At 40.1% G+C, this 27,470-nt stretch overlaps 2 protein-coding genes across 3 annotated transcripts in view; both read left to right on the forward strand.

The window, feature by feature from the left end:
• The window catches only part of vezt (vezatin, adherens junctions transmembrane protein), a 30,676-nt gene extending 27,887 nt beyond the window's left edge, over positions 1–2,789 (forward strand). For both annotated transcript variants that reach the window (XM_083528391.1, XM_083528392.1), the window contains exon 12: positions 565–2,789. In XM_083528391.1, the coding sequence (XP_083384517.1) occupies positions 565–1,133 (569 nt within the window). In that variant the 3' untranslated portion in view covers positions 1,134–2,789. The remainder of the gene's footprint in view (positions 1–564) is intronic.
• A 7,250-nt stretch (positions 2,790–10,039) lies between these two features.
• metap2a (methionyl aminopeptidase 2a) lies at positions 10,040–25,637 on the forward strand. The gene is made up of 11 exons (XM_083528085.1): positions 10,040–10,291; positions 14,426–14,530; positions 14,677–14,742; positions 16,912–17,014; positions 17,387–17,548; positions 18,588–18,769; positions 18,866–18,960; positions 22,120–22,216; positions 22,329–22,432; positions 23,424–23,539; positions 25,108–25,637. The coding sequence occupies exons 1-11, from the start codon at positions 10,153–10,155 to the stop codon at positions 25,358–25,360; spliced, it is 1,422 nt and encodes a 473-aa protein (XP_083384211.1). The 5' UTR covers positions 10,040–10,152; the 3' UTR covers positions 25,361–25,637.
• Positions 25,638–27,470: the final 1,833 nt, after the last annotated feature.

Raw genomic sequence — 27,470 nt, forward strand, 5'->3', positions numbered from 1 at the left:
GATTGTACTATCAGGATTTAGCAGAAATAATTTTTTGCTTAGGAGAAATCCTCTGGGTTTACCAACCATCTGTGGGTGTTTGGTGCTCTGTTGCCTCCTTCGTTTGCACGACTTCATGCTTTCATTCGGTACTTTCTCACCACAGACTAAACTCAATTCTCACCCCTAGTGGGTGTTGCGACCACCAGGTTGGAAACCAGTACACTAGATTTTGTAATGTGCTTGTGGACATTCGTGTTCATCAGACACAAGGGTGTTAGTAAAGGCAGGTACTGACATAGGTGAGGAGGCCAGAAGGTGTTCAGTAGGGATGAGATCAGAGCTCTATAGCAGGCCACTCAAGATCTTCCTCTCTCCAAAGCATGTAAACCGTATCTTCATGGAGTTTGCTTTGTGCACAAGGGCATCGCCATGCTGGAACAGGTTTGTACAATTGTGTGCAGTTTTTACAACAGTTTGGAGAAGAACCACGTTTGGCAGGAAAAGTCAGGTGTCCAATTACTTTTGTCTTTATAGTGTAGATCTAATCTATTCCCTTGCTTTCTTTCTGTTTTTACATTCCAGCTGCGTTGGGTCAAGTTGCCCCAGAGTCATCCGCCGATTACCCAGAATCCTCAGCGAATCTGGGCTGCATAGACCTTGCAGAGTCTGAAAGCAACCACATCAACCAGGAACCTTCAGGAGGAGAGGGGGAGGAGTTAGAAGAGGGAGGAGGAGAGATGGCGAGAGGCAGTACGGAGGACCGCGAGCCGATCGCGGCAGTGACTGAATTCTGCTGCGGCGATTCCGAACGCGCCTCAGAGAACGCGCGAGACACAAGAGGCAAAGACGAGGAAACGCGGCTCTTCCAATCAGACGGCCTCCTGGATGAGGAGGCGGGCCCGGATGGAACTCCCAGAGTCCCCACCCTGTCTGTGATCGAAAGACTTACAGAACTGCATGGCTCCGAAGTGCTTAGCATCGGCTCGGCTCTAGCTGCCCAGGTGGCTGCTCGCTCCCACACCTTCACACACCTGCAGGAATGCACCTACGGGGACTCGGATGAGGACGAGGGGGATAAAGAGGAGGCAGGGGAGGAGGAGGAAGGGGAAGTGGCATCACAGCCAGAGGGAACGGAGACAGCAGAGAAGTAAAGAACAACGAGCTGAACTGTTTAAGCATATACAGTTTATTTATTCTCATCTGCCCTAGAGTTATTTATTGAGCTTCAGATCAGCTTGATTGACTTTTCTATGTCCGTCCTTTTACGTGCCTCCATGTGTGTTCATGTTTACACTCTCCGTCTACTGTCCCGTAGTGCACTTGTCCCCTTCAGTCTTTTCGCAGTACACCTCAGGTACAGGCTAGTAAATGCAGACACGGAATTCTACAGCAATCTACATCAACACTTCACCTTCGTATTCAAATATTCGGCTCATTTATTTACATGTGTACAGGAATGTTTGGGGCCAGATAGCCATGAAGCTTGAGGGCTATTTATTAGGGCTGTAGATTTTCATCCCTGATTCCGAAAATTACAACCACAGAAAACAAGCTTATATTATTCCTAGACCCGCTTGTTTTTTTTTGTTTTGTTTTTACTGAGGTTTGCATTCAACCCATTCGATTCACGAGACAAGGTGAATATTATAATAATAAAGAGAATCAGACTCTCCTGTGGGGCTGGTTATCTGTGAAAATGTTCACACACTCACTATAACGTTTGTGCAAATAATCCATTGTACATAAAAGTGTGCAGGTGTGTGTGTGTGTGTGTGTGTGTGTGTGTGTGTGTGTGAGGAGAGTTTTGTTGTAATAGACCCATATACACTAACATTTACAGCAGTGTGATTCAGAAAAACAGGTGCTCGCTGAGGTTCCAGATGCCTCGTTGTATTCACAGCTATAGGGATAATCATTTCCACCCGAGCAATTATTATTCAGCGTAAATGTATTCGATCAGCAAAGACACGATTAACGTCTGGTGTTCACTTTCTACTAAACACTATATTTCCAAAAGTATTGAAAAAGCCCTTTCTTGCTATATGTGTGTTATTTTCCAAACTGTTACCACAAAACTGGTATAATAAAATTGTTCATTCACTTGAACTTTGGAAATCCAAACCTGTTCCAGCATGGCGATGCCCCTGCGCACAAAGTGAGCTCCTCGAAGATATAGTTTTCATGCTTTGGAGAGGAAGATCTTAAGTGGCCTGCAGAGCTCTGATCTCATCCCTACTGAACACCTTTGAGATGAATGTGAATGCTGACCAACCTCTGTAAAGTCTAGACTCTGCTTGCTGTGTGTGGCTGTGTGTGTGTGTGTGTGCGTGCGTGCGTGGCTGTGTGTGTGTGTGTGTGCGCGTGCATGGCTGTGTGCGCGTGCGTGGCTGTGTGCGCGTGCGTGGCTGTGTGTGCGTGTGTGTGTCTGTAAAAAATCACAAATGAGCAATTACTCAAAGCAGTTCACCTGCAACACTTAAAAACAATCAGATGTTTGATTTGCACGTGAGCAGGAGCGCTTGAGACGTTTCCGCATGGATTTATGTGTGGCGTTATGCTTCTGAAAACATTTGGCAGATCCGAATAATTGGATAAAAGAGCGAATTCGGATAAAAGTGACCAATCAGCTGTACATTCGCTGGGTTACATGCAAACCTCAATCCCTCGACTCTAATGACGATTTAACATCTCTGTGAGTTGAGAAAATCTTCCCAAACAATACATAAACTGTAGTACACATTTAAATAACATGCGTAATATTTGAATAGTCGTTTTTATGTTCATAATAAAAATCTTGTGCTGAGGGAGTCTGTCTGTGTAGCTGTTTTCCTTTCTTTTTTTATTGCCAGGAGATTATCTGCTGCAGGGAAGAAGCAGCTTTTGTCTGATAATAAGCCTTACCCACAGTACAGCATGAAACCCGATGTGCACTCGTTATGTTTAATATGGTTATATGGACTTATTGGAGCGAAGGATTCAGCAGTGACCACATCACTACCTCTCCGTCATAGACGTCACGCCATCTCGGTGCATCAAACGCACCCCTTTCTGTAATGCTTTAGGTCAGTTCTAAATAATCATTGGTCATAATATGTTGTCTGATCATATTACTAAACTATGAATGTTAATAATGTTCTTAATAAATCTTATTAAACACCTACATTAACTAATATTTATTTCACTTGGAATTGCCAAGATGATCAAACTGGGGTTGAATTAGAGATGAGCAATAGTTCAGATTTCATCCATGCAAAGGAAATAAAAGATGACGAGGACATGCTCTTCTAGGTACTGCCTCAATGCCTCAATTTCTTCGCCCTTGTGCACACTAGCAGTTTGCTAACTGTCGAGATTAATGGGCAGGAGCTACATTTTCTGCAAGCCTGTGCATTTGAAGAAAGAAGAACCGTGTTATACGAGGACTCCGGAAGCATGTGAAAAGGTACCAAAGCAACACAGTGAAACCGAACATGAAACTAATCTAAAGGTGTCATAAGATCATTCCTGGGAACGTGGAAACACGATTGAAAACATAGAGCAACAACATGCACCAGTTAAAGAGTTTTAAGCAAAAATTATTTGTGCAAGTGGAAAATATATACACACACACACACACACACAGTGCTAATGAGATTGACATGGTCCATTGAGGTGCAGTGGCTTATGGAGAATGTGGTCTGTAATCCTGGCACCAACTTAATACTTGAAAAAAAGATTTCTTTACTAGTTGGATATTTCATCCTGAACTTGTGATCCAGTTCATCCCAGAGCAGTTTAATAGGATTCAGGTGCAGCGACTGGGCAGAACATTGATATATAACACTCCAGCTGACTGTTTGGTCTTCAGAGTCTTCAGACAAACGCCTCAGGTCATTGTTTTGTATGGTCCGTTTCTGATCCTCAGCCAGACGGAATTGAAAGCACGGAATAAGTCTCCAACCTTCCCTGCTCCAAAACCCCGAACCATTAAACCTCCACCTCCAATGTTTGACTGCGGGTGTGAGGCGGTCTGCTGAAATCTTCTCTCCTGTTCTCCATCTTACATGAGTTCTTCTGTTAGAGTGACATTTGGACACCACAGAACTTTCTTCCAGCCATTCACTGTCCCATTCTTGTGTTTTTGTCTTGCGTAGAAACAGAAGGTGTCTCAAAAACAATACATTTACATTTACATTTGCGGCATTTAGCAGACGCCCTTATCCAGAGCGACGTACAAAAGTGCTTTAAATCTCCAGTAATGAATAAATCTACACTGGTACGCAAGATTACAAACTTTATATAAATATAACTCGAATTCTACAAACTTGGAAAGTGCTAATTTAGGTATTTCACGAAGAGGTAGGTCTTCAGTCGTCGCTTGAAGATAATCAGGGACTCTGCTGTACGGACATCTAGGGGAAGTTCATTCCGCCACCTCGGTACCAGAACAGAGAAGAGCCTTGAAGTGTACTTACCTCTCATTCTGAGAGAAGGTGGTACCAGTCGAGCAGTGCTGGAGGATCTCAGACAGCGTGGTGCAGTGCGAGATGTGATGAGGTCACTGAGGTAAGATGTTGCTGGTCCATTTTTGGCCTTGTAGGCAAGCATCAGTGTTTTGAATCTGATACGTGCAGCTACTGGAAGCCAGTGAAGGGAGCAACAGTGGGGTGGTGTGGGAGAACTTGGGCTGATTGAACACAAGTCGTGCAGCTGCATTTTGGATCATTTGCAGTGGACGAATAGCGTTCAGGGGAAGACCTTGCCAGCAGAGAGTTGCAGTAGTCAAGTCTTGAAATTACAAGAGACTGAACAAGCACCTGGGCAGCCTGTATGGACAGAAATGGTCGAATCCTTCGGATAAAAGACTAGGTGTTTCAACTCTTTTGACAGGTTCCATATCTGACAATATTGTCTGTGTTTGTAAATGGCCATCATTCTTTCTTTCTATTTTGGGGGAATTTTAAAGGGCTCATAAGCGTGTACTTGGTGATTTTTGTCATTCGTGTGCTGTTTGACGTTGACCCCTTCACAGGCTGGTTCTGGTAATGGTGTGTTCTGATCATGGTCCTTAAGCAGGAATAGAATGAGTGTACACTCCAGGTAGCAAAACAAACATTTATTACCTCCTGAAAACCCTTCTGAAGTGTCTCTGAGCTCTCGTCTGGACTTTTGTGAAGAATTCCTCTATATAAATGAATTCAGTGCCATGTCAACGCTCCATAACACAGACACATGCCTTTAAGTCTTTTCTTAAATGGAATTACTGAGGTGGTTTCACAGGATTTTTGTTTGTTTGTTTTTGTTTTCCAACGAGATTTCAGTTGTATAGACAATCTAAAGCGGATGCATCATCCTTCGTCTGTGTATCTGTTATTATGATATGAGTGTGTTGGTGTCTTGGTCTTGTGCTCTGTGATTTCTGGACTTTTCCGTGCGTAATCCTGAACTTCCCTCCCAAGCAATTGTGACTATGACAGATGTGAGCTCATGTTTGTGTGTGTGTGTGTGTGTGTGTGTGTGTGTGTGTGTGTGTGTGTGTGTGTGTGTGTGTGTTCATGTCCTCAACACCCTTTCAAAAAGGTGTTTTATTTGCTTTATCTCAACTAGAAACTTCACCATCATGTATGGAATAATAAAGGACTTTTCAAGCAGATCTCCGTGTTTTGTGCAGAAGTCAGTTGTAAAGATTTCAATTGTGTCCACATTTAAAGAGAAAAAGAGAGAGCTTCTATCTAAAAACTTTCTAAAAACTTCTATCACAAATCACCCCTGTCACTCTTCTTCACCCACTCCACCCTGCCTGCCTGCCTGCCTGCACTCTTTTCTTTACTTCCCTAACACACTCTCCATTACTTTGCACTGTTGACCCCAGGTACCTGTACTCCTTCACCTTCTCCACCTCTTCTCCCTGCAACCGCACCACTCCACTGCCCTCCCTCTCATTCACACACATGTACTCTGTCTTACTCCCACTGACTTTCATTCCCCTTCTCTCCAGCGCGTACCTCCACCTCTCCAGGCTCTTCTCAACCTGCTCACTACTCTCACCACAAATAACAATATAATCCGCAAACATTATAGTCCATGGAGACTCCTGTCTGACCTCGTCCGTCAACCTGTCCATCACCACTGCAAACAGGAAAGGGCTCAGAGCCGATCCTTGATGCAGTCCAACCTTCACCCTGAACCAGTCTGTCGTTCCTACTGCACACTTCACTGCTGTCACACTGTCCTCATACATGTCCTGCACCACCCACACATACTTCTCTGACACACCAGACTTCCTCATACAAAACCACAACTCCTCTCTCGGCACTCTGTCGTACGCCTTCTCTAAATCCACAAATACACAATGCAATTCCTTCTGTCCTTCTCTCTACTTCTCCATCAACATTCTCAAAGCAAATAAAGCGCCTGTGGTGCTCTTCCTCGGCATGAAACCATACTGTTGCTCACAGATGATCACCTCTTCTCTCAGCCTGGCTTCCACTACTCTTTCCCATAACTTCATGGTCTGACTGATCAACTTAATTCCCCTTGTATTTACTGCAGGTCTGCACATCACCCTTATGCTTAAAGATCGGAACCAGCACACTCCTTCTCCATTCCTCAGGCATCTTCTCACCTTCCAGAATCTTGTTAAAAAATCTGGTTTAAAAACTCCACTGCCATCTCACCTAAACATCTCCACGCTTCTACTGGTATCTCATCTGGTCCAACCGACTTTCCACTCTTCATCCTCTTAATCGCTGCTCTCACTTCCTCCTTACTAATCCTATCTACATCCTGCTTCACCATCTTCATACCATCCAACCTTCTCTCTCTCTGATTTTCCTCATTCATCAGCTGCTCAAAATACTCCCTCCACCTTCTCAACACACTCTTCTCACTAGTCAACACATTTCCGTCTCCATCCTTTACTGCTCTAACTTGCAGCACATCCTTCCCAGCTCGGTTCCTCTGCCTGGCCAATCGGTACAAATCCTTTTCTCCTCCCTTAGTGTCCAACCTCTCATACAGCTCTTCATATGCCTTCGCCACATCCCTCTTTACCTGCTGCCGCATCTCCTTGTTCTTCTGCCTACTTTTCTTGTCACTTTGTCTATCCCACTTCTGTTTTGCCAACATCTTTCTTCTTATGCTCTCCTGCACTTCCTCATTCCACCACCACGTCTCTTTGTCTTCCTTTCTATTTCCAGATGTTACACCAAGTACCTTTCTAGCTGCCTCTCTCATCACTTCTGCAGTAGTTGCCCAATCATCCAGCACCTCTTTAACACCACTGAGCCTCTGTCTGACCTCTTCCCTAAATCTCTTACTACAGTCTTCCTCCTTCAGTTTCCACCATCTTATTTTTCTTTCAGTCCTCACTCTCCTCCTCTTTTTCTTCGCCTCCAAAACCATCCAACAGACCACCATACGATGCTGTCTAGCTACACTGTCCCCTGCCAACACCTTACAGTCTCCAATCTCCTTCAGGTTGCATCCCCTACATAGAACATAGTCCACCTGTGTGCACCTTCCTCCACTCTCTTACGTCACCCTATGATCCTCCTTCTCCCTAAAATCCGTATTCACCACTGCCATTTCCATCCTTTTAGCAAAATCTACCACCATTTCACACATTCCCCTGCCCTTCCACATTCCTCTCCTTAAAACCAAAACTACCCATCACCTCCTCATCACCTCTGTTCCCTTCACCTACATGCCCATTAAAGTCTGCCCCAATCACCAATCGCTCCTTTCTAGGTACACCATCTACCACTTCATCTAATTCACTTCAGAATCTTTCCTTCTTCTCCATCTCACAGCCAACTTGTGGCACATAGGCACTGATGACATTTATCATCATCCCTTCAACTTCCACCTTCATGATCATCACCCTTTCAGAAACTCTCTTCACCTCCACTACACTCTTACTGTACTCTTCCTTCAGAATCACCCCTAAACCATCTCTCTTTCCATCCACACCATGATAAAACAGTTTAAACCCACCTCCAATGTCCCTGGTCTTACTCCCTTTCCACTTGGTCTCCTGAACACACAACATATCTACCTTTCTTCTCTCCATCATATCAGCTACCTCTCTCCCTTTACCAGTCATAGTACCAACATTTAAAGTACCAACCCAAACCTTCACTCTCCTACACTTCTCCTTTCCCTGCTGCCTCCTTTCCTCCTCCTCCGGCCAACAGTAGCCCAATTTCCACCGGTACCCTGTTAGCTAACGATACCTGTGGCGGTCGTTGGTAACCCAGGCCTCAACTGATCCGGTATGAAAGTCTTATTTGTGATCCGCATGTTTGATTTGGCACATGTTTTACGCTGGATGCCCTTCCTAACGCAACCCTCCCCATTTACCCGGGCTTGGGACCGGCACTAAGAGTGCACTGGCTTGTGACTCCCTAATGGCTGAGTTAATGTAAGTTCAATGTAATTTGTATTAAAAAAAAAATCTAAATGAATAAAATGGTAATTTGCAATAAAAATTAAAAAAGTAATGAATAAAACAATGCATTTTTATATTCATTACTTATACGTTTTCTGTAAATTCTTATTTTATTTTATTCTATTGTAAAATGCAATTTCATTTTTTGATTTTTACATTTTTTTTAAATAAATTTTTAACTTTTTAATGTCTTTTTGTATTTTTTTTTTAAGGAATATATTTACATTTAGCAGACATGACTGTTTTGCTAAAAAACTTTACGTATAGTATATGTAATATGTTAAAGGTTAAGCCTCATTTTAATGTCTGAGAGGAAGGCAATGCTGCCATCTCCTGGATACTTTTAGGAACTGCGTGAAACAGCCTTTGACAGGTTTCTTATGGAAGCGTATTTATTCTATTCTATTTGAATCATATTAATCTGTATAGCGGTTTTAACAATGGACAGCAGCTTTACAGTGATAAAACGGTTATAAAATATAAATATATAACTTTGATGTTTTTAAGTTTATCCCTAATGAGTGAGCCAGTGGTGACTGTGATGTGAAAAAACTCCCTGAGATGGCAAGAAACCTTTAGAGGAACTTATTTATTATTATTTTTTATTTTTTTAAAGGAAGAATTTGTGGCTGTTTAGAAGCGATTACATACATCTGTATGCCCAATGCAATATCTTGCATTGTGCACAGGAGCATTGTCATGCTGTTCAGTTCTCTTAGTTCCAGTGCAGGAAAAATATAAATGGACAGCCTATTGAGACTCACATATGGGGGAGATGGTTGAGTGTCCACATACTTTTGGCCTTATTGTGTGTGTGTGTGTGTGTGTGTGTGTGTGTGTGTGTGTGGTTCTATAAAAGCTGCTGAGAACTCAAGTGACATTAATATTATTGCGCTGAGTACCTTCTGTGCGTGATGTCGCAGCACTGTGATTGAGGGGTGTGGCTTTTGCACCTAATTTGCATATCAGTCTCTGCAATATATTTTACTGCAAAATTTTATTAAAGGATTTTTTATTCTTATTTTTTGCTTCAACTTTCGCTTCTTCTTATTTTGCTTCAACTTTGCATTTTTGCTACAATATTCTTAAATATGTAGATCAAGTGTGTGTGATCTTTTATAAAGATCTATCTATCTATCTATCTATCTATCTATCTATCTATCTATCTATCTATCTATCTATCTATCTATCTATCTATCTATCTATCTATCTATCTATCTATCTATCTATCTATCTATCTATCTATCTATCTATCTTTTTCTAGTGTACTTGAGCGTTCTTGTGTGTGTTGTTAAACATCCCATTCCATCTATAGATTTCAGCATGCAAACAGACATACATTACTACTGTGTGCTTCTAACATTGTGAAAGGAACCACACAAGGATGTGGATCAGTTGTGTAATTTTAGTTATACACTGCACATCTATATTTGGATATGTGCTGTACACTGCCAAATCAAAATGATTTAATTACCTTGAATCAGAGAAGCTCTCATCCTCAGCTTGCAGTTGTCTTCTCAACCCATATTTCCAAAGACACGCCCACTTGGGTGTAGCCCCGCCCATGTGTGGTATACCCCATATTTCGTTTTAGGACAGGCTCTGGTTTCAGAGCTCACTTGATCTCCCCCTCTCTGCCTTTCCTCTCTCTCTCTCTCTCTCTCTCTCTCTCTCTCTCTCTCTCTCTCTCTCTCTCTCTCTCTCTCTCTCTCGCTCGCTCTCTCTCGCTCTCTCTCTCCATCATGCAGCACTCAGGAATGGAGCTGCTGTTACCGGTGGATAACCTGCACGTGAACGGGGACGCGGCAGAGCACGCGGAGTGCGATCCTGCAAAGAAAAAGAAGAAGAAAAAGAGGAGGAAGAGCAAAGCTGCGGTTTGGGGTAAGTCTGGAGGGCAGGGAGGAAGAAGAGGCAGGAAACAGAGGCAATGAGGTAGAGACTCACCTGACTCAACCCTTTATGTCTCTCTGTACTCCTTATAAAATTGCACTGTGTGTTATAACACTCTTCTGTACCCCTTATGCACTTTGTGTTATAACACTCTTCTGAATCCCTTATGCACTGTGTGTTATAACACTCTTCTGAATCCCTTATGCACTGTGTGTTATAACACTCTACTGAATTCCTTATGCACTGTGTTATAACACTCTATTGCACGTTTATGCACTGTGTTATAACACTCTTCTGAATCCTTTATGCACTGTGTGTTATAACACTCTTCTGTACCCCTTATGCACTGTGTGTTATAACACTCTTCTGAATCCCTTATGCACTGTGTGTTATAACACTCTTCTGAATCCCTTATGCACTGTATGTTATAACACTCTACTGCACCCTTTATGCACTGTGTTATAACACTCTTCTGAACCCCTTATCCACTGTTATAACACTCTTCTGCACCCCATGTAGTTCATTGCATTACACTCTTCTGCACCCCTTATGCATTGTGTATTATAACACTCTTCTGCACCATTTAGGCACTGTTATAACACTCTTCTGCACCCCATGTAGTGCATTGCATTACACTCTTCTGCACCCCTTATGCATTGTGTATTATATCACTCTTCTGCCCCCCATGTAGTACACTGCGTTTAACAGACTTCTGCACTCCATGTACAGCACCATGTTTTTTAACACTCTCTTGCACCCTTCATGCACTGTTATAACATATTACAGCACCCCTTATGTACTGTTTATTATACCACTCTTCTCCACCCCTTATGCACTGTAAGAACACTTTTCTGCACACCTTTGTATACTGTGTTATAACCTTCTTTTTCACCTCTTGTACACTGTGTGTTATAACACTTTGCTGCATCCCATATAGTGCACTGTGTGTTATAACAGGTTTCTGGACCCCATGAAGTGCACTGTGTTATAACACTGTTCTGCACCCTTTATGCACTGTATTTTGTAACACTCTTCTGCACCCCGTGTAGTACTCTGTGTTATAACAGATTTCTGCATTCAATGTAATGCACCATGTGTTATATTACTCTTCTGAACCCCTTATGCACTGTGTGTTATAATACTTTTCTGAACCACTTATGCACTGTGGATAATGGTCCGATTGCCTTTGTTTTGGGCTCTTGGCCCACCCCTCTGGTGCAGTACTCAGGCTGTTCAGGTAACCAGGCTAGAACTGTAGTTTATCTTGGAAATTATTAGTTTCTTAATCATAAATTATGGTCAAAAAGAAAAAAAGAGAGAGAGAGAGAGATAGAGAGAGAGAGAGAGAGAGAGAGAGAGAGATAGAGAGAGAGAGAGTGAGAGAGAGAGAGAGAGAGAGAGAGAGAGAGAGAGAGAGAGAGAGAGAAAAAGCATTTGATCAGGTTAAATATTAGGTGGCTGCAAGTGCATCTGTAAAAGATTATTATTTTTGATAGTTTTATTATATATATCTTACAAATAAGGTTATTGTGTTGTTTGTTTACCAAAACGAGCCCTAATGGAACTTTAGGACTGTAAGAATGTCTGAGAGCCATACTGTAGGTAAGTAAGCCTGGGATGCATGTTAGTCTCATCTCGTGTTGTTTGTTGGTCAAATTTGGTTTCAGCAGTGATGATGACGATAATGATGATGATGACGATAATGATGATGATGACGATAATGATGACGATGATGATGATGATGATGATGATGATAAGCCTGTCACCTACAGCTTACATGCCAGAGCTGAAAACGAAACTTACGAACTCAAGATACGAAACTTGGAAACTAAAAGCACATAGATTTGTTCTCCAGATGTCATCTGGATGCAGATATACAGTACAGTGTTTTAGTGTGCAGCTTCTTTTTCTTTATATAGTCAGAAACATGGCGGAAACTGTAGCGCTGTAACTGAATTGCACAACACAGACTGTAGTGTCTGAAAGCGTGCAATAACTGCTTTATTTACTTTTTATGAACAGAGTATGGAGAGTTGGAATGCCATGTGTATGTTTAGTAGTGATTGGAAGATGCTACATAACTCATTTGTTTGGCTGATTTTCCCGGTCTCTCTAATGAAATTTATTAGTAAAAATATAAGTACTCATTATAAAAGAGAGTTGAATGTGAACAGTACAGAAAGTAAAGATTGTGGTATCGTGGCCTCTTTTTTGATGTCATAGGACAATTCAACCTATAAACAAGCAGAGAAACTGCGCATAGGCAGAGCTACTACAGAACTGTATACTGTATAACTGTTCTATAAATATGATACTGTGTACTGGATTTTTACGAATTTACACAAAATCCATCTCGCTATATTGTTGCTTATGTTTTTTGTGTGTGTTTAAAGTGTGTGGGAGGATGATTTACAGTTGAAACAATAATGATAATAAAAAAAGGTTTTTTGGGGTGTGTGTGTGTGTGTGTGTATTTATATATATATATATATATATATATATATATATATATATATATATATATATATAGACTGCTGCCCCCGCGACCCGAATTACGGATAAGCGGGGGAAAAGGAATGAATGAATATATATACACACACACACACACACACACACACACACACACACCCCAAAAAAACACAATAGGCTAAATAATATATTATATATATATATATATATATATATATATATATATATATATATAATTTAACCTTTTGTATTTACCCTTTTAATAGACTTCTATACTCTCCATAGTGTATACTCTATAAATCCGATAGGGAGCGAGCAGTTGGGATTTAGCCAGTGTGACAATAAAACTCAGTTGTAGCTTTTTTTTAAACCAGATGTGTGTTGCAGCTGATTTCACTTGAACATTTCTGCCTAATTTCATCATGCATAGCTCAAAGCATATTGATATTTATTTATCTATACATCCGTTTGCAATTCATAATTCATATTAATTTGTCATAATTAAAAATATAATGTATAGGAATTGAGTTAATTGAAGCCTCAACTTCTTAATATACACTTCAAAAAGGTTAAAAAGGACATCACTGATCTCCAGCTGTCCAGTTTGGTTGAGTCTGTCCCCACATGCACCATGTCCTCAGATTCCTGTTTTTGGCTGACACGAGTGGAACCTGATGCGGTCTTTTGCAGTTGTAGCACATCCAACCTCAAGATTCAGCATGCTGAGTGTTTTGAGATGCTTTCTTGCACACCACGTCAGTAAGGAGTGTGTATCTGAGTTACCATAACCTTACTGTCGACGTCGGCGTTCTCATGTGACCTTTTCATCAACAAGTTTTTCTGCGTTGTCTCGATGCTTTTTCTGTCTTCATTACTATTAACTCTAGAGACTGCAAATCTCAGGAATTTGTAGAAATATTCAAATCAGCCTCTCTGGCCCCACCAACACTATTACAGTCAAGATCAACATTTTCCTTCATTTTTGTGTTTGATGTGAACGTTTTCTGAAGACCTGCTTCTGCATTACGCTTTGTACTCTCATGTGATTGGCTGATTCGGTAATTGTATGGATGTGGTGTACAGGTGTATTATTGCCCATTGAGTGTATATTCTTAAATAAATAAAGGAATAAATTAAATAATGACTTCTAAAGAGTATTTAGTGCTCTATAAGTCTTAGGATTTAGGCAGCGCTGCAATAAGGCTGTTCTGTAGCTCTTTCCAGCCAACATTTTGTTGCAGCTGCGAATTTGCAGTTTCTCGTCATGTGGCATCACGAAGCAGGTTTGGATTTATTCGTACATGTTTCGCAAATAGTTTGCCGCATATTTGACTCCAACTCATGAACGAGTTTGTGCTGTATATGTGGAACGAGTATAACGAGGATTGCGCATAAGAATTATCATGTTCTCAAGGTTATACCTACGAAGATTGCATGCTTTCTGCCAAGACCTCCTCCCTGTGTTTTTCTGCTAAGACCTCCATCTCATCCATGCATTCTGTGACTCCCATTTAGGCCACTCAGTCATTGCTTTGATATCCCATGGGTAATAGTTGATAAGGAAATAGCTCCGGTTAAGGAAATAGATTTGGATTTGAATATATGCCATTAGCACTTCGCTTTTGGGCTCATTCACGTGCGTGTGTGACTTTGCAGCAGGACAAGCTGAACTGGGGGAGGACGGCGTTGTCGAGGACACGAGGAAGTCACTGGAGCAGCAGAGCTTGGAGGAAAGAGAGCGAGACGAGAACGGGGAAGAAGGTGTAGCACACAAACACATTTATACTCGAGTCCACACAAATCCGTCTTGCAACAAAACTTGCCTAATTTAATCCTGGATTCTGAAGAGAACAGTAGCTCAGAACATTCATTATTTAGGGTATTGATTGTGATCAAATATTTTACAGATGGTGACGATGGAGACAATTCTGCTGGGAAAAAAAAGAAGAAGAAGACGAAGAAAAAGTGTGGCCGTAAGTTCCCCCTTCTGTCCTTCTCGGGTGTCCTTACTACAGTAAGGTTTTGCTCTTATTCCTGGCCCAGTGGATGAGTTCATGCCTGGCAGAGCAGTAAAGTGAAGTGGCACAGGGCCAAGCATTCTGTACTACTGGGAAAATCCTGCAGTGTAAATTTCGCTCTGCTGCCCTCTTACACTATGCAGTCACAACTCACTCATCAATATGGACTCTTATTATTGAATACATCTACATTTATTCCATTGATAGATTTTTTTTTTTGGATCCCAGGAACCCAGCCAAGCGATTAGTCATATGCATAAGTGCGGTATCACAAGGGTCACTCTGGTCATCTAGTGATAATCATTTGGTCATATGGTCATATATTCATACCCATATGTTAGGAAATCTGAGGGTATTTTTACTAGTCACGTAGATATTAAATAACAGATATTGCTTTTTATTTTTTGTGCAAACATAAAAAAGCTAATACATATAAAATCAAAACTCCAAGGATAAACAAAACATGAATATGAAAAACCTTAACTGAGACGAACAGCATCAACTATGGAAGACAAATGTGAGACAAAGAGTGCCATGAATGTTGAGACTTATATACAAATGCTAATTGCAGGACTATGTGGTTGAGGTGTGAGTAAAGAGTGACATGTGACATTCAAGTCATGTAAAGGTTCAGTAGATAATATGAAATGTAATTCAGGGCCTTAATCCTGACACTAGTGCTGTATAAGAACGGGTACATTTCTTAGTCTTAAGTAAATTACATTAAAATGATATTAAATTAAAGTTGGACACTTAGGAATCTGTTTTTCATGCATTTGCTTCAGCATGAGTGCAGTTACACGCACAATAACGACAGGAGGGCAGGCATTAGATTTTAGATTAGTAAATTTTTCTCAGATCAACACAATATCGTACAATTTATTTAATTCTTAACAATCACAATAAAATAGGAGTTTTAGAGGGAAAAGGCAGTAAAGCGTTTTATCGGTTAACGTGTTGTATTAGAGTTCACAGCTTTAAAACTTACAGTATAGAAACAAAGCGTTTAGATCTACATTAGAGTTACATTATTGAATATATATGTATACATTAAGGGTGTAATAGTACACGTATTTGTACCGAAATGTTTCGATATAAGGCTGTCGGTCTTGTAAACATGTTTACCGAATACAATCTTTTATATGTGCGGAAATATTAAATCTGAGTTCCCTCAGGAATGTATTAAGTGGCGGACTGCGCGTTTGTTTAGTCTCCACCTTGCACTTTGAGCACATTTAAAAAAGAATAATTATTATTATTATTAAACTTAAAAACATGTACAACAAAATTACAAGGGGTATAAAAATTTTTTTCCTAGAGCAGTAAAATAACAGTAAAAGAACTTAAAGTATCGCTGTAGCTACTCACTACCGGAAAAAATAATTGTTTTGCACATGCATGAAAACGGCTACAAAATTCGTAACGCCAAAGAAATTGCATTTAGTACCGAACCGAAAGCCCTGTACCGAAAACTTTCGGTACGAATACGTGTAGCGGTACACCCCTAATAGATGTCGCCCCAAGTAACCTCTTCTGTAGCTGGCTCACAAGAAAGCCCACAAACTGTGGTCTGCTTCACTGACTAAGGACTACAGTGCATTTGATTACCATCACTACACACCTCAACATTGTTTAGCTGTAATAAATGGACATTCGTTGCCACCCAGATGAGGATGGGTTCCCTCTTGAGTCTGGTTCTTCTCAAGGTTTCTTTCTTATGCCATCTTAGGGAGTTTTTCCTTGCCACAGTCGCCACCGGCTCGCTCATCGGGGATGTACTTGCACTTACTGTATATAAACAATCTTACTGAATATACAATCTTAAGAATCTCATCGATTCTTTCTCACCAAATTATTTGTGTGAAGCTGCTTTGAGACAATGTCCATTTAAACGTGCTATACAAATTAAAAAAAGTTGAATTAAAAGTAAAAGTGCTATGTGTCTAACATCCAGCACCTCATTATGTGGAAGTTAATCTCAGCAACAACCTGTGCAGTTCTGGTGAATTCCATACCCAGGAGGATTAAAGCAGTGCTGGATAACAATGATGCTCACACAAAATATGACCTTTTGCATCCATCTACCTACATCCCATCTAACATAGGTAACTCTCTTTTCTACAGCCAAAACACAGACTGATCCTCCTACCGTGCCGATATGTGAGCTTTACCCAAATGGACTGTTTCCTGTCGGAGAGGAGTTGGAATATGCTTCCTCTCAGGATGGGTAAGATGCTACTCAGTTTATCGTTCCCTTCTTCTCCTGATGTTTCTGTTCTCTTCTCTCTCCCTCTCTCCTCTGATCACCTTGTCCTACCTGAAATTTGCGCTACCTCAGATTACCCTGTGCGATGCGTAATATTATCTTGTATTATATCGCTGAGGTACCCGACACAAAGGTCACTTGCATACTCCTGTACTATTTAAGGAGTCTTGCCCCCTATTTTCCTGCTTGAGTGCTGATGAAAACACTGTTCTGTATTGATTGTGGCCTTCTGACCTCCAAGAGCTTTTTGCTTCAAACCATTTTCTGCATTTTCATAACACTGAGAAATGTACACACCAGTGTTCATGTATACATGTGGGAATGGGTGTCCAGGCCTAGTGATGTGTGGCGGATGAGCAGCGAGGAGAAGCGCATCCTGGACGAAGCCAGGGAGGACATGTGGAACGATTTTCGGCTGGCCGCAGAGGCGCATCGGCAGGTACGGCTGTACGTGAAGAGCTGGATTAAACCGGGCCTGACCATGATCGACATCTGGTGAGGACCAATCACAATCCTTCATTTCTTTCACAGTGAGCTTATGATATCTGCAGCATCAGATGATGTTATATGAATGCACAAGACGATATGTGATATAATTGCCACGTGATAACTTTTGTGCTAAAATACTCACTGGTTATTATTGTGACCTCTCGATTGGTTATTATTGTGACCTCTCGACCGCATCAGACATTGTAACAGCATTGATCTCTTTACAGAATCTGGTTATATATTATGCAGTATAATTAACAGTATCTCATACAATACTTTAAAGAAATCACGATATTATACGCATTTCTTTGTTAAAACTCATTTTCCAACAACGTAACTACGAACACAACAACCACGAAGATAGACTAAGACTGTAATTGATATGAACTGCTACAATGGCTCAGGGCTTCAATTGTCATTAACAGTTTTTACACTCAAGGGCCCATCAGTGAACAGTTGAGAACCTCACCAATGATAAAACTGTAATGAATGAACGTTCACTGTCACCCAGATGATCATGGGTTCCCTTTTGAGTCTGGTTCCTCTAAAGATTTCTTCCTCATACCATCTCGGGGAGTTTTCTTGCCACTGTCACCACTAACTTGCTCATTAGGAAGAAGGAAAGAAGGATGGTAGTATTCTTAGATTCGCTTCGGTGTATCGGCTTAAACTTTTTAAAAAGTGTGCATCGGATGCAAGTTGGCATTTGTATCATGATGCATCATTTTTAACATATTTGCATCAGTAAAAAATGACTTATTTATATATAATTATTAGTAGATGCACATCTCTAATAGGGACTAATTTTAGACACTTAAATGTATATTTACAATCTATTTTATTTATTAAAGCTGCTTTTGGGACAATGCCCTCTGTTAAAAGGGCTATACGTACATATAAAATGTAATTGCTTTGTTCCTTTGTTTATTAGTTATAGATCTTGTAGAGCGTTCGCCTCTTGTGCCTTAATTAAAACCTTCTGACTAGTCACATTTGAGAATACAATTCATTTACTTCTCATCATCTCTCTGTCTCTCGCTCTCAGTGAGCGACTGGAGGAGTGCAGTAGGAGGCTGATTAAGGAGAATGGACTGCAAGCAGGCTTGGCTTTTCCCACCGGCTGCTCTCTCAACAACTGCGCTGCTCATTACACACCCAACGCCGGAGACGGCACCGTGCTGAAGTACGACGATGTGTGCAAGATCGACTTTGGCACACACATCAACGGTACACGCATTAGAACTGAAAGCAACGTCTTCACAATTCTTTGTTTATTAACACACTGTAATTTGGATGTTAATTGTAATGCTTGTGTGTTTTCAGGGAGGATTATTGATTGTGCCTTTACTGTCATTTTTAATCCAAAGTATGATCCCCTGCTTGAGGCTGTAAAAGATGCTACCAACACGGGAATCAAGGTGTGGTAATGAGTCGACGTGCATGCATTGGTCTTAACCTCTGTATTTCACATTCCTTTTCTTTTCCTGTCAGAGCATTGCTCCGAAACTGTTGTATCTCAGGAATAAATGGTTTCTTTTGGGTGGACAGTGGATTTTACAGCTTACAAACAGTAAAATTAGCACAGACCAGTGTACCTGTGTAAGTCAGTATTTCTTAATGAATGTAGTATTTCAATTAAATTCAAAGTCTTTTTATTTGTATAGCGCTTTTAACAATGAACAATATCTCAAAGCAGCTTTACACAGATAATGTGGTGATAAGAATGAATAAGATGTTTTTTTTATAAGTAAGTTTGTCCCTGATGAGTGAGCCGGTGGCGACTTTGGCAAGGAAAAACTCCCCGAGATGGCATACGGAAGAAACCTTGAGAGGAACCAGACTCAAGAGGGAACCTCATCCTCATCTGGGTGGCACTGAATGTCCATTTATTACAGATAAACAATGTTGACGTGTGCAGTGATGGTGATCAGAAGCAAACTTTAGCCCTGAGTCAATGTAAACTGTTGACATTAACTACAGTCCAAATCCAAATCCTCAAAGCGCACGTTCTTAATCGCTAATTTCATGGAACCACCCAAGGCGTTGATGAGAAACCGTCCCCAGCTGCACAGAGTGGCCTCCAATCGAAGAGAACACTATCCAGAGGCAGGCCTGGACGAAGTGGGAAGATCCGAGGAGGGAAGAGGGGCAGGAACAGTGGTCACTGGAACTGAGTAGTTCTTTCTTTAAGATTGCAATCAACCAATAACCAAATATAAATCAATTATAAGTATTATATTTGTACATTATTATGCATTTCAAGATAATTTTGCACAAGCAACTGGTTGTAATGGGAGGGAAATACTTATAATTCAACTCAATTATAATTCAACTTGTAGACCACTTTTAACAATGGACATTGTCCCAAAGCAGCTTTACAGAGATAAATAGGTTATAATGTTGTATAAAATAATGTATAATATAATTAAATTTAGTGAATATAAGTTTGTTTTGGATAATTGTAAATTGTATTCTTAATGAGTGAGCCTGGCAACTGTGGCAAGGAAAAAAACTCTCTGAGATGGCATAAGGAAGAAACCTGGGAGGGATCCTATCCTCATCTGGGTGGCACCCAATGTTCATTCATTACAGTTCCATCATTGTTGGGTTTTCTGTTTAGTGATGCCGAACTTTTCATGCAAACTGCAATCCAAGCTATTGAAATACACTGTTAAAATTAATTACAGTCCAAATCCATTCTTCAAAGTTCTTGAGTTGCTCAGTAACTTCATGAATCTTTAGGCTGATGACATAGGGGACTTTAATTAAAGAGAACTCCATTCAAAGGTAGGGTGTCGGAATGAATCAGGTAGATCCGAAAAAAAAAAGAAAATGACAGGAACACTGGTCATTGGTACCTCAGGAACATGTTTAATTTAACAGAGAGAGAGAGAGAAGAAGAAGATGAAATGAGAGGTGACAGGGAGAGAGAAATAAGGATTGTTGTTTATACTTATTGTTATATAAATGTTTAAAGACACTTTACATTATGAACAGGGTGCAACTAGGGCAGGGGTGACCAACCCGCGGCTCGCGAGCTGCATGCGGCTCTTTGGCTGGTTTCATGCGGCTCTTACGGTCATATCGAAGTTTGTGTTTGTTTGTATTTTTTAATGTGCGTGTTCGCTTAGCTTGAGTTCAATACGGTATTTTAAGACTTAAATGAGCTTGCCCTTACTGGGAAACTTTGCGGTATATCGGACGAAACACAATTGTAATGAAGCAATAAAAAAGCGCAGCAGCAAACGGTTATCTGGATAAGAGCAACATGTCTGCGGAGAGCGATTTGCAAAACATGCAATGCTGAAATTTCAAGAGGGGGTGTAACTGCAAAGAGTTTCTCCAAGTCGGGTTTAATTTATCACCTGAAATCCAAACATCCCGATTGCCTTCTAAATATGAGAAGAACGCGGCGCAGAAAAGTAGTCAATCTGAGCATGCGCACTCCGTCTGTAGAGGACGTTTTTGAAAAGTCAGGAAAGTTTTACAGTGATGGTGCCAAGGCAAAAGGCATAACACAAAAAATTATGGATTTCATTGCCTTTTGAATTGAATTTTTATTTCGGTGCATCCCTAAAATATTATCGTTGGTGTGGCCCTCTGACACAATTCAGGTTTCTCATGTGGCCCCTTGTTAAAATTATTTGCCCCCCCGCGGTATATTCATCTCACGCACATGCGCATTTGACGGAAATACCGTATTGAACTCAAGTGAAGTGAACACGCATATAAAAAACAAACAAACCCACAAACAAAGTCTGTCTTTTCTACCCTGAAACACGTGAAATCAAAGCATTGATCTGTTCTGACTGACACACATGTGAAAGAATTGCTTTGAGAAGCAAAAAGGGAATACGAGGCAGATTTGAAGGGGATTGTTCAAGGTAAGGAATGCCAAAAGTCCCACTAAGTAACATGCATATTAAAAGAAAAACGCTATTGTAAATTATTATATATTTTTTTGTGGACTTGGTTAAACAGAGTTTGTGTGTGTGTGTGTGTGTGTGTGTGTGTGTGTGACAGTGCACACAATGTTCATTGTTTAAAATGACTGGCCTGTGGTCTTAGAACTGTAGGAGTCAATTTCTGTCATTATGTTGGTGTGTGACATTTACAATAAATCTGGCTGAGCAGAGGTGTGTGTGTGTGTGTGTGTGTGTGTGTGTGTGTGTGTGTGTGTGTGTGTGTGTGTGTGTGTGTGTAAGAGGAAGGGATTGGTGATGTTCATGTGTGCCCATGTGTATGATGTGGCTCTTTGTGAAAACACAGTAAAAAGTGTGGCTCTCGGTCCCTGACCGGTTGGCCACCCCTGAACTAGGGACTCGCAAAACTAACTATGTTTCTATAAACTATTCTATACATGGGAAATTTGATGTAGAGCACCACTTCACAAAAAGCCTGCTTGTGGATATTTTCGTTTTTCAGTACCAAGAATTTAATTGAACTTTCTGTCCTTACTGGGTAACCTTGAAAAAATAAAAAAGGGAATGTCATGCTAGGATTTTGTTATGCCTCTCTAGCGTTCCATGCTGTTTTGTGTCAAGCATTAACTGACCATGTGAAACTGATTGTCTCAGTGTGCAGGTATTGATGTGCGTCTCTGCGATGTTGGAGAGTCCATTCAGGAAGTGATGGAGTCATACGAGGTGGAATTAGATGGGAAAACATATCAAGGTACAGTATTAATTACATTAGTTTTTGGACTCTTGGAACAGAATAAATCATATAAATAAATAAATACTGTCTGTGTGTTTTATAACGCTGTGTGTTTTTGTTTTTTCTGTAGTAAAGCCAATCCGCAACCTGAATGGCCACTCAATTGGTCAATACCGGATTCATGCTGGCAAAACAGTTCCTATTGTAAAGGGTGGTGAAGCCACCAGAATGGAGGTATGTTCACTCAGCTCTTTATAATCCAGTTTATATTGATTATATAGGACAGGATAGGTGTTTACCCATTTGTCAGACAGAGGTGTATAAATGGAATAAATGTAGGGGAATAAATGATAAACACAAGTGATTGATATAAAATAAAATATATTATAAATATATGCATTTAACCCTCTCTTACACTATTTGGACAAGTTTGTGGACACCTGTTCATAAGATGCGTACGAGGTGCTATTAAAAAGTTTAGAGACTAGCTTTATTTACAAGAAAGCACTTTATTTATCTACGTTTACACACGATCACCTTCAAAATAGTTCCCTTGCACAGCAATACAGCGCTTCCAGCGTGCCACTTCTGAGATCATGGTTAAGGCGAGAAACTCACATGTGAGGAGAGCTCGATGACAAGGTGCGCACGTGGTCAGAATAACAGATGTGGTATCGCATGTGGTCAGATTAGCACCAGTTGCACAGCTCCAGATGTACAATGGGAAAAAACTTTTGCCACGCTGACTTATGAAGGCAGTGCTCCCTGTGACTGTGTGTGAAGCTTTGTGCTGCCATCTGTAGGCATGTTACAAAACTAGTCTCGAACCTTTTTGATACCACCTCTTAAGCACTATTTTAAAGTCCCAGTCCATATTTAGTCCCTATTTGCTATTCACTAGATTTTGGAGTGTGTTTGTGGTGATTTGTGCTCATTCTGCCAAAAGGGTGTTAGTAAACTCTGATGAACACCTGACCTGCAGTCAGGGTTTCAATTCATCCCTAAGGTGTTCAATAGGGTTGGGGTCTATAGCCAGAGATTTTCTACTCCAACCAAACCATATCTTCATGGAGCTGGATTTGTGCACATTCTCATACTGTAACAGGGTTGTGTGTCTTAGTACAAGTGAAGGGAAAATTTGGTTTATATGTTTTCTTTAACAGTTTTTATCCTGGTGTATATAAGACGTGTGTGTGTGTGTGTGTGTGTGTGTGTGTGTGTGTAGGAAGGCGAGGTGTATGCTATCGAGACATTTGGTAGTACAGGGAAGGGAGTTGTCCATGATGACATGGACTGTTCACACTACATGAAGAACTTTGACGTAGGACACGTCCCAATCAGGTAGGAGTGTGTATGTGTGTGATGAGGGGGATGTCGTAGAAAATCCAGCGTTTTGTACTAATGGGATTGAGACCCACTGCTTAATTTGTCTACAAAAGTGGTCTAAATTAAAACAATAAAAGTATTAGACAAATAAGCAATAATTTTAAGATGAACGAAGCATTTCAGAGAAATGGAGCACTAGAACTGGAATGATTTCCAGATCAGTTCGTAAAAGAGCATATTTGGAACTACAGGCTGACTGAAATATTCCTAGTTCTGGAGCTAAGAAGCTTTTAAATCCTTTTTAAATCCACCTCTTTTTTGACACATTTTGCTTTTAAGCTGTATAATGGAGTTGTACTGTGTGATATCAGAAGTATATTATCTGTCTTTTGTGTCACCCAAACCCACATATATGCAGTGGTGGAAAGTAAAAAAGTAACAAAGTAAATGAAATTCCTTACTGTACTTAAGTAGTTGTGTATCTGTACTTTACTGAAGTATTTTTATTTGGGCAGATTTTTACTTTAACTACATTTCAAAGTCAAATATCGTTTTACTGAGCTACATTTAGCGAAATCAGTCGTTTCTTTTTATTTATAAGCGGATAAAAACGTAACTGGTAAAAACAGCAAGCAGCAGGCCACCAATCAATTGCCGCTTGGTGGTATCTATTTAGTACCAACATACAGTTCAGCATCAGTTCAACAGCAAGCAGAACATTTTGAGAAGAATAAATAATGGAAGAAACTCCAGACTCGAATGCGCAACAACACCGGTGGCCTTATTTGCTCGATTTCTTTGAAGTGGTTGAACAGAAGGTTTTGGGCTCATGATCCTTTATTATACAATCAATCAGTGTTTAATTCCTGAATATCATTCTATTAATAGATCGGTGTGATTAGTAACAGAGTCTTTTCACATCAACTGAGTGAAATGATAATAGGAAAAAATATAAGGAACATTATATCCATAATAAATCATAGTATTATGGATACTCAGGTACATTTGAAGGCAAATACTTTTGTCAATTTTACATAATGTATCTCTACTTTAACTCAAGTACATGCTTTTTGTACTTTGTCCACCACTGCATATAAAAAAACAAAAAGCTTTGTTTCTAATATTTTTAGTTCTCATTCACACCTCTAACTTATAAATGGTAGCTTACAAATCCGAATCAAAAACTCAGCCATACACAGCTTTTCTGTTTTATATTCCTCACAAAGCTAATGGCTGAACACTATTTGAACTCTAAAGCACCTCTGAGTTGACCAGATATTCGAATACTCATCCACATCTCGAGTCTTAGCAAATTTCAAAAGATGACAAGGTCACCTGCACCTTTCACATTAAACTTTTTCGCCTTTTTATGGTATTGGATTAATTATAGATAATCTGTGTTCACACTATATACAACTCAAATCCTTTTGTCTTAAAGCCTTTGTGTTGATGTTCCAAGGCACGTTTTCTAAACTAACATTAGCAGTAAATTTGCAAAGACTTGTTCATATACACTTTATTTGCTCAATAATTAGCTCTCCTTACACCATAGACTTGTATTTGATGAATTGTTTTAACCCCAGGCTACCAAGAGCCAAACACTTGTTGAACGTAGTGAACGAGAACTTTGGCACGCTGGCGTTCTGTCGCCGCTGGCTGGACCGGCTTGGCGAGAGCAAGTATCTGATGGCACTGAAGAACCTATGTGACCTGGGCATCATCGACCCCTACCCGCCGCTTTGTGATGCCAAGGGCTCTTACACAGCTCAATATGAGCATACCATTCTGCTCAGGCCCACGTGCAAGGAGGTGGTGAGCAGAGGAGATGACTACTGACATGCACATGCATTGATTATCCTGTACAAAAGAAACCACACAGTCCGAAAGGGACACACGCTAATACGCACACTAATAGTAGGAAAATTTTAACTAACTGGCTAAAGAGACGGATGCTGCAACCTTTCGCATGAAAAAACTATATGAATTATACATTCTAAACTATGCAGGAAAACAAACAAGGCTTTTGTAGCTGCTGTCCTGGGCCTTGTTTTTCTAAACTCTCAGATCTTTATTGGACAAATCTGTGTTTATCAGGAAGAGCTGAATGGTTTCAGGCTGACTCTTGCAAATAGAGCTCTTTTATTACTGTATTATTTACAGTAGATACCTGAGTTTCCTGTCTTTGTTTCTTTTTATGATACTAGAATGTGTGTGACTTACACAGACTTATACAGATCAGAAACAGTACTTTATTGGACTGGTTCTGTTTATGAGGCAGAGGCGGACCCAGGGTGACACCGGGTGGAAAAAGACACCCTAAGAAAAAGCTTTGCCACCCCATCCGCCACCCCAGCACTGGTATCCCAATATATAAAATATACATTTCATCAGTTTCCTCAACCGATTTACAGCAGTGACGCTTTAATTTAATGACAAATATATTTATATATATATATATACATAAATAATGGAAAGAATCTCGTCTTGACTATTAAAGCTTAGAATAAAATAACACAACTCTAATGAACTGCTTTGTTTAAGTGAATCAAACACATTCAACGCAACCAGCATACTCACTGTTTCACAAACAAATGACTCAATTAGGCTCTTTTAATGAATTGAAGCATTTGTATAAACATACATGCAAGTATATGATTATAGTTCATTTTTTATATCTTTGTGTGTATTAATGACTAACAGCTTAACTGTTATTCAGTAGCTCGCGTCTTCAGAATTGTCTGAACTTTTGACAAGTGATGTCAGGTGACAACTACGCATTTTGGCGGCGTCCATATGCTGATTTAAAAAGCTAGTGGTTTCTGTGTATTTATGTGTTTTTGACTTAAGTAAACCAGTACTTGATACATTGCAGCTTTGTATCTATATATAATCGGTATTGTTTATCATGTTCAGTAAATTATACATGGCATAGACTTAAACTCGCTACATGTTTGTGTATACCTTACCATCTCGTTTCATTTATGTCATTTCAATCCAGATATCAGGTTCAGGTGAAGTCAATCACACATCATTATTTATTACATTTTTATAGACCAATATAAAAATGTGTGCCTCAGTGAATACACACAAATGCTATTTTATGTATACAGTACTTTACTGTATTAACATTTTACTTCATTTTATAATTAATAATTATATTTTTTATTTTAACATAAAACTCCATAAAAACAATTCCCCTATAAGCTTTTTTGGTCTATAGTGCTCTCCATGAGAGACCGGGAAAATCAGCCAAACAAATTAGTTATGTGGGCAAAATGCAAAATGACATTCGAACCGTGGTAAAGCGGGGGATTACTGTATATCATTCCTGGAATCCACAAGAATCATGCAAGGATGCTTGCTTCAGTGCTGCCACCCCTCATAATTCTCATGCCACCCCATTTCTAGATCCGCCCCTGTTATGAAGTAATGATTTTTTTTTTTCAGACAGAAAAAAAAAAGTTTTCCGAAGTTCACAGCACATACAGTCAGGTGCAGAAGTATTTGTAAAGTGAAACAATATAGACTTTTGAAATAAATATAAAATATAATATAATTTTGCCTCTGCATTCCACCATAATGAATTTTTCAAGAAGTGATTGAAGTGTAGACTTACAACCTTTACTTCCAGAAGTTTAGCGAAAAAGAACATTTAATCTCTTTGACTTTAGAAGTCCTCAGGTTGCTTTCCTGAATGTTTAATGCAATATATATTTTGTTCACTAATTCGGAAAGTCTACATGTCATTTACATTTACAGCATTTGGCAGATGTCCTCATCTACAGCAACTTACAGTTATCTCATTCAAACAGTTGAGCATTTGAGGGTTAAGGGCCTTGCTCAAGGGGGCCCAGCAGTGGCAGCTTAGTGGTGGTGGGATTTGAAATCACAACATCTTAACCTCTGAGTTACCCCCTTCCCTTCGCACCATGCTTCCTTCATTTAA

Source organism: Silurus aristotelis, assembly GCF_946808225.1.
Source record: "Silurus aristotelis genome assembly, chromosome: 24".
In the NCBI taxonomy this organism is placed as follows: Eukaryota; Metazoa; Chordata; class Actinopteri; order Siluriformes; family Siluridae; genus Silurus; species Silurus aristotelis.